The 8,496-nt window shown below is 44.8% G+C and overlaps 1 protein-coding gene across 2 annotated transcripts; it reads right to left on the bottom strand.

Moving 5' to 3' along the window:
* Nucleotides 1–3,876: 3,876 nt before the first annotated feature.
* LOC106811606 lies at nucleotides 3,877–7,009 on the bottom strand. 2 transcript variants are annotated; one of them, XM_014815310.1, is made up of 3 exons: nucleotides 6,897–7,008; nucleotides 4,480–6,478; nucleotides 3,877–4,447 (listed from the first exon to the last, which is right to left on the bottom strand). In XM_014815310.1, the coding sequence occupies exon 2, from the start codon at nucleotides 6,470–6,472 to the stop codon at nucleotides 4,529–4,531; it is 1,944 nt and encodes a 647-aa protein (XP_014670796.1). In that variant the 5' UTR covers nucleotides 6,473–6,478; nucleotides 6,897–7,008; the 3' UTR covers nucleotides 3,877–4,447; nucleotides 4,480–4,528. The 2 variants fall into 2 exon arrangements, with proteins under 2 accessions (XP_014670796.1, XP_014670804.1); XM_014815318.1 differs by having other exon boundaries at nucleotides 3,877–6,478; nucleotides 6,901–7,009.
* Between the last annotated feature and the right edge of the window lie 1,487 nt (nucleotides 7,010–8,496).

Raw genomic sequence — 8,496 nt, 5'->3', positions numbered from 1 at the left:
ACCACTGTGGTCGAGTACTTTGTATTCTTTTCTTGTAATTTTTTATGGATATTATAATCTTGATCAAGCAGATTATTCATAATTTACTCTGCATTTTCTTAAACTATATAATATATGTAAATTGTATTGTTAATAACAACAATACATTTGTTGGAAATCTTTTAGTTAACAATGACTAAGGTCTATTTATATTATGTCGGTTACTGTAACGGGTTAATCTGAGTTTCTGAATAGTTACTAAATTGTCTAATAAAATAGTCGTAATATAAGATTATAAAAAATGTTTGTCGAGTTTTACACTCGTGCAGGTGCCGAGAGGGGTTTCTAGCGATCGGTGCCGTTTTCAGGGTTTGCTGGGCTGGTTTATCGGGCGTGGGGTGGGGTGTTAGAGTCTGATAGATTGTGCAGGAGGTTTTCAGCGATTTGTAAGCGAATGTTTGGGCGTTTCTGATCATTGGGTACTCTTGGTGAAATTGTATACTTGTGGTGTGGGGTTACGTTATTGAAAGTTGAAAGTACCATATTTAGATTTAGTCTGAAACTTTTCTTCAATGGAAGTTGTTGAGCCTTCGTTCCTTTTGTTGGTATTGTAGCTTGTAAGATGCGGCATCGCATCTAAAGATGTTCCACACATGCGTTCTCGTGAACGTTTGTGGGTACTGTAGACATGCATAAATGATTTTGTTTGATTGTTAGGAAACGAATTGCTGTTCAAGACTGCAATTATGTCTTCAGTCTTTAATCTCCAACGCAGTATTTCAATAATGGTCAGGTTGGTCAAGACATACAATTAACAGTATACCTATTGGGCATTGTTGGCGGAACGAATATATAGAGTGAAATACAGTTGCACATCAATTGCTGGTATCTGGTAAATATCGTAATTTGTGCTGGAATTAATTAGTCAGGTGGTCCGTTGGACTTTCTGAGCCGAAGGCAGAATGACTGTCATGTAAATCATGATTCACAGTCCATATGTATCAGTATTTTGTCTGTCGACTGGCACACCTTCACGTCCAGATAGTGACTAGGGTCTAGGATCAGGACTTGGATTTAGTTATGTGTGTGCAGACGGGCATCGGTGAGAGCAGACCTCCGCCAGGCAGCTCATTTGATGTTGACTGCTTAAAAATTATTTAATTAGATTAATTAATTTAATTTTAATTGGTATTCCGGATCACCAAATTGTATCGATTTCTAAGTTACCCATTTCTGACCTATCCTGAAAATTTTATTAATTAATTATTATTAATTATTTTGGATCCGGATACACAAATGTATCAATTCTAAGTTTGTCCATTTTTCTGACTAAGCTAAAATTTTCATTAATTTATTAATTAATTAATTAATTGGACGGTTCACCACCAAACAAAATCAGTTTTCGAGTTAGCCATTTCTGACCTATCCTGGAAATTGGATATGACATTCCGTCATACATTTTCAGTTAGGTGTCACAACAAACCAAACGCACAAACCACAAACAACAAAAACGCCGGTGAATATTAACTCCTGCCAACCACTTTGGGAGAGGTATAAAATATGTAAGAGCCGACAGGTTTTTTGCGCAATTTGCAGATTGGTTGCCCAAAACTGGACGAATGCGCTGATTCTAGTTTGTGACAAGATTCCAAGTTTTGGGTACAACAGCATAAGAATAAGACAATAATAAGATTCATGTTGTTGTGCCAGGTGTGTGCGGTGGTACTTGTGTGTTTGTAGTGAGATTTGACGGCTTTAAGGTGCTTATCGGCTAATAATAGCGAAAATAGAGTAGTAGAAATTAGACTTTGGGTTAGAAATATTTCGTGTTTATTTACCTTGTTTTTTTTTTGAGACGTTTCAGTTACCTGTGATTACAGCAATTCTGTACTAGTACCCTACCTGATGACAGGTTCTGATGAATTATACCTGCACTTTATGGCTGGATTTGGAATATATATATATATATATAATATTATTATTATTATTATTTATTATATTTATATTCTGATTCAGCTATTATATAATATAATATATATATTAGCAAAGACTTGAAGACTGTATGTTACTTAATCTAATTAATACTAATAATTATAAATTTAAGTTATCTAATTAAAATCTAAATACGCTGCTGGCTAATATATATTATACGTGCTTATTTTCTCTAAATCGCGATCGCACGAGCCGCATACGCACGGCGACCACACACACGCGCGCCGCGCGCGCATTACCAATTGCTTTTCGCACGCAAAGCCTCAACATCCAGGCGCGATCAAGCGCGAAGACGTGATACGGCATACGTTCACACACATGTGCGCGCAGCACGCGCAACACAACCAAATGTGCTTTTTTAAGTTAACCGTTAAGGTTAATTATTATGTCCGGAGAATGGCACACGAAATTTTCTTGAATAAATACGTTACTTTTCAATGCTGTATTAACTAATCACAGGTTTTGCTTATGTAATTAACCGAAAATTTACCCATGAAATTTATTTTCCTACTTCTCGTGCATATTTGGATGAGCAATTATCAGGGTAATGCATTCTGACGTGAGTGGTGAGTGAGTGAGTGTGGTGTGGCGCGTCTGATTGGCGGCGAGGGAGATGTGATGCTTGTGTGTGGGCTAGGATAGAAGTGAGTGGTGATGGATGCTACGAGAAGTGAACATGCGGATGGCGATGGTGGTGGGAGGTTGAGTTTGATTCTGGGAGTCGGTAGCGGTAGGTGCGGGAGTGGGCCTGGCGACTGTGCGGTGTGGTTGATTACATGGGTGGTGTGAGGAAGTTAGTTGGGGGTGAGAAAACACCGGGAGTTGTCCCCACTAGGGCTGAGCGGGCTGGGAGATGACGATGATAGACGTATGCATGGTGCGGGCGGGCGCTGATGGGAGGGCTGTTGAGGGTGAGTGAATTGAGATGCGGCGGTGTCTGGAGGCTGGAGTGCAAGTGGTCGTGAGAGGAGGTGGATGAGTCGTCGAGGGGGTGATCGGCGAGGTTAATGAACTGGGGATCTGGGTGGCAGTGTGATGAGGGGCTGTGGCGTCCATGTCCATTTGCTGCCCAATGTTGCGCGAGGAGGGATTGACTGGGGATCATCGTATCTGTATGTCTGAAACTTTGTGGGAGGGTCAGGGAGCTGTATGAGTGAGTGAGTGAAGTGATGAGTGATGTGTGTGAGTGAGATGAGTGACGTGGCTGGTGTTGAGTGAGGTAGAGTGAGTGAGGGTTGAGTGAGGTAGAGTTGAGTGAGGTGGTGAGTGGGTGAGTGATGTGACGTGCGTGAGTGAAGTGATGTGAGTGAGTGAGTGAAGTGAGTGAGTGATGGCGTATTGTCGATAATCATGCGACAATTTTTAGTTTATTTGTCATTATGTCTACCGAAGTTTAATTCAACTGACCAATGACGAGAACTGCTAGCAAAAATTATAACATAATAATAATTATAATAACATACATTATAAGTGATTGTATAATTAAGTATATTGGGAGCAGGTGTACATGTGCTTCATAAACAAACTCATTGATTGGTGATTGGTTGATTGAGTCAGTGCGTGAGTGAGTGAGTGAGTGAGTGAGTGAGTGAGTGAGTGAGTGAGTGAGTGAGTGAGTGAGTGAGTGAGTGAGTGAGTGAGTGAGTGAGTGAGTGAGTGAGTAAGTGAGTGAGTGAGTGATTGAGTGAGTGAGTGAGTGAGTGAGTGAGTGAGTGAGTGAGTGAGTAAGTGAGTGAGTGAGTGATTGAGTGAGTGAGTGATATTGAACGCTCTCGCACGTCGCAAAGCATCATTTGATCTCTTTTCCCCCGACCTTCCCACACTAGATCTTACCGTTCTCTCGCAGTGAAAGTCATGCTACGTGCGCAGCGTATTGATTACCCATTGAATGCATTACATACAAACTGCTTTGTATCGATATCAGGTATATTAGTAAATCAGCCAGCATATCGGATTCTTACACATTTTAGTTACTGTGACAACGGGTGGACAGTTCCGTGATATCATGTGGCAACCAGGAAATAACACAACAACAGATCTAACGGGTGACAACTATCCAGTTTACTAACTCAGAACGACGTGACGTGCTAAATGTCTCTGACACTAATAATACACCTAGCTGTGCCGCCTGGTCATTTAACAGAATACACGCTTCGCGCTGGTACACGTATCTCTCCGCACCGTACACCATTAACTCAACTGACACACTCACATTTCAGCGAATTTGTGCCACGTATCTAAAACCACCACTCGTTACCCTCCAAAAACAGATACCGTAAGCTATAGAGCGGTTGCCCACGCTGAAATTATTCACATCTATGCGCTGACATACCGCATGCATTACGTATGTAGTGAGTCTCTCTCCACTTACTCGCACAAAAATACTACATAAAAACTACTCAAAAATATAGGTACTATACTCTATATTGATTTCTTATTACTTGATCTGTTTTGTTGCATAATATCTAAGTATTACTACGCAGCTAGGAATATATATATATAGTATAAAGCCGATGCAATACGATATATGATATAGCCACTAAGGTGTTTCCGTAATTTAGATCAAACCGGAAAGTAGGGGATTCAGAGCAGCCAGATCGCCCGACAGCGTGAGCGTGGCAAGCGCCGTCCAACTACCGCTGTAGTAATCGCTGATGCTCTGCGAGTCGACCTTCGTAGCTGCGAGGTCGAGCACGCGCTGCTGGTCGGCCGCTTCTCCGCCGACGAGCGGCGGCAGCAGCGACGAAAACATTGGCCCGAACATGAAGGCGTTGTCCAGCCAGCCGGAGTGGATCGACGTGACGAAGCATCCCGTGTCCAGGTTGCCGACGCAGTGCGTGGAGAGGCAGCTGCTGTTGGTCGTCTTCATCTTTGATATGACCTGGTTGGCGACGCGCGCCGAGTAGGTGGCGGCACCGACGCCCTGCGTAGCTTCCTCCAAGAACCAGAAGACATCGAGAGCGACTCGCCAAATGCCGCGCGAAGCCTCGGAGCCGAACTCGGCCGCCGGTGTTCCACTTCCGGAGCAGGCAGTGGCGCCACCGCTAGATGGGTCGGACTGAGACGGAACGAACCAGTTAGTCGTCAGTCCGGTCGAAGAACACTGATTGGCTTCTAAGACGAGGTAGACGTTGTTGATGAGGTCGTTCCACTTGGTGCTGTAATCGAGTCCTTCGCTTGTCGTGGCGTATGTGCTGGCGTACTTCAACATGTAATCTCTGAACACGCGGTAGTGCGCCGGTGCGTAGTAGGACGGATTCGCGCAGTCCCAACCTCCCCAGCAGCTACCAAGTCGCATAATCCTCTTCGTTCCGGACAAATCTAGTATCGTGTTGAAATCCATGAAAGCCTTGCAGCTCTGGTAAGCCCAGCTTGCGATCTCGTTCCACCACGAACGTACCTCACCGGCAGATGTCTCCACCATGATGATCATTCCCAATATAGCGTCCGCGTCCCCGTCCGCCGCCGCACCGGTGCCAAGCGCTCCCGCGATATTGTCGTCGAACTTCCAGTTGGGCAGGCAGGGGTTACCCTCGCAGATGTAGCCACCACCCTGGCAACTACTCTGGTCCGTCAGCTCGCACATTCTCTTCCAGCCGCGGAATATCTCGAAGGCGTAACTGAGCGCCGTATCGCGTTCGCCAGCCGACGTCGTGGCAGCGACGGAGGCGGCGATGAAAAGTCCGTACCCTTGACCCTCGGAGACGACCCCGCCGGCAGCGCCACCGCTACTGTGGACGGCTCGGGCGCTAGAGGCGCTGTCGACGATCGTAGTGAGGGTGTTACTGAATTCGATCATGCGACTGAAGCTCGACTGGAGGCTTACGGTCGGAAGCAGGATACCGCTGCCGGGCGACGTTGTACTCGACGCCTGCGGTGTCGTTTCCGGTGTTGTTTGCGATGTCGTTTGTGGTGTGGTTTGCGGCGTCGTTTGCGGTGTGGTTTGCAGCGTCGTTTGCGGCGTCGTTTGCGGCGTCGTTTGCGGCGTCGTTTGCGGTGTGGTTTGCGGCGTCGTTTGCGGCGTCGTTTGCGGTGTGGTTTGCGGCGTCGTTTGCGGCGTCGTTTGCGGCGTCGTTTGCGGTGTGGTTTGCGGCGTCGTTTGCGGCGTCGTTTTCGGCGTCGTTTGCGGTGTGGTTTGCGGTGTGGTTTGCGAAGTCGTTGGCGACGGTGTGCTTGGTGCGCTCCCCTCGCAGCTTACCTGTGGGATCTCGCTCACACCCCTGACGTTGAAGCCCCAGAGATTCGTCGAGTACGATGCCAGCTTTACGGTGTACGTCTTGCCATTCTGATCGATCAATATCGCGTTCCATATCTCGTCCGAAACGGTGGCGTAGTCGCTCGTGAACGTGAAGCTCTCGACGGCGTTGGGAGTCCAGGGGTCCGTGTTAACCTGGACCGTACAGCCTGTACTCCAGCAGTTACTCTGAACCGAGCAGCCGGCGTTGACTGCTGTCAGCAACGAGCCAGCCAGCATTAGAAAGCAAAGAACCGATCTTGCCATTATTACCTACAACCGAGAACAAACGCAAACACATTAATGTACATTTTCATTCGTGATCATGCACGAAGAAACGGTAAAATTCTTAAATTATATTTTTATATATTGTAAGCGTGCTTATACGTCTTACACTAAAGTGCGTAAAAAATGTTAACACTTAATAATTACAAGAACACAAGAGAAGACAGTGCTACGAAAGATAGATTTATTACAAGGAAATTCTGTAACAATAGGTTAACACGATAGTACAGTAGGTGCCAAGACAAGCTAGCGCGAGTGAATACTCTTACAACAGATGTGAAGAAATTCCACGTTAAGAAATATAAGAATTAATCTTCGAGAAGAGATAGATACAAGATTAGAAAGTAGCAAAGTAAATCAAGACAGAGTAGCAAAACCCTAAGCCAACAGCTTAAGAAGAACTTACGTACAGAAGACTTCAACGAACGATGCACGAACACGCAGGCACAGGACTAAACTCTAGACGTTTCGCGTTCCTTTATATAAGCGCTTAATTTACCTATTCGAATCGGCTGGCCGAGAGAGAACCTAGCAGATCCTACCCGTTTATAGAACAGAACTCTAAATAAACAGCCTGACGATGTCGGTAATTAATATGTCTACGCAGTAGCGCAGATAGTGTGAATCCGCTGCAGGCCGCACGGTGTTTCACACATCTCGATCGGCGTGTCCAATTTTAGCAAGGGAATGGTAGCACCTGAACCCATCTCTAAGGCAGACAGAGCGACCTCGAGCTCAGCTGCACGAATCGTGTGAAGAAATCGTGTACGCTCTAGTCTTGCTACCACATGCATAAACAATAACAACATTAGCTGTTGTGTTTCATGCGCAAAGACCCTGGACGTGGAAGACTCGTGTTTCACACAGCTCCATTAAGCCTGCTTTTGCTGCCCAAGCTATAGTTATTATAAGAATAATCTGCTGGCAATGTAATTTTAAATAGGAGTTTGCATTCTTAAAACTTATGTAAACTACCTGTTTACAATATATTTATTACGTCAGTGATACCTTATTTATAGAAAACTCCACAGAGGTGCTTCACTTGTGACCGTGTAATATAGTGGTCGTCTAGGCTATGTTGTGATCACTCTTAGAACAGCAAACTTTCCCTAGGAACTAGGTATTGATTCCTATAACCCAGTTTTTGGCTTTTATAGTGTTCGGTATGTTTGTCGTAGCGGCCAATGTGTGTTTTTCGTGGCTGTTGTAAGATCCTGTTTATAAGGTAAGGCCGACCTTGTGTTTGGATTGTTGACGATCACATTACCTGTTATATTCGCTCGTTACTGCGAATATAAGCGCCTGACAGCTCAAACATATAGTGGTTGGGTCAATATTATTCAGGCTATCCCTAAACGGATCTAATACTTGGAGGATCGGTTACTCGCAGCCCGTACTATTATTCCCGAAAACAACTCGTGACAACGAAGGCTTGAGGGTGATGGAAAGAAGTGGCAATGGAACCTGATGCCTTGACGTGTTAGCCAACATCCGATTAACGAGTCAAACATCGTAATATAATTAAGGTTTAGCACCTGGCCATATTTAGGTATTAGGTGGATTTGTCTGCATTTAGCACATGGTTGCAATATTAGGATTATTGGGATGAGAAATTTAATTATTGTTTTCTTTATAAGGTAGAATTATGGCGCACTAAACAGGACGGTTTACAATACCGCGATACTGATCAGGAATGAGTAGTGGCAGTACATTTACTCGGGTGTATCATTGTGCACAACACTCGGCACTTAGCAATGGTACGGTGCTTCCGCTATGACCGTATCTATGATCCGAAATATACTTAATGACAATACATACATACATACATACATACATACATACATGCATGCACGCACGCACGCACGCACGCACGCACGCACGGTACGGTGCTTCCGCTATGACCGTATCTATGATCCGAAATATACTTAATGACAATACATACATACATACATACATACATACATACATACATACATACATACATACATACATACATACATACATAC

The sequence above is a fragment of the Priapulus caudatus genome, unplaced genomic scaffold (genome assembly GCF_000485595.1).
Source record: "Priapulus caudatus unplaced genomic scaffold, Priapulus_caudatus-5.0.1 Scaffold19, whole genome shotgun sequence".
NCBI lineage: Eukaryota > Metazoa > Priapulida > Priapulimorpha > Priapulimorphida > Priapulidae > Priapulus > Priapulus caudatus.
This window is presented reverse-complemented; position numbering and strand designations above follow the sequence as displayed.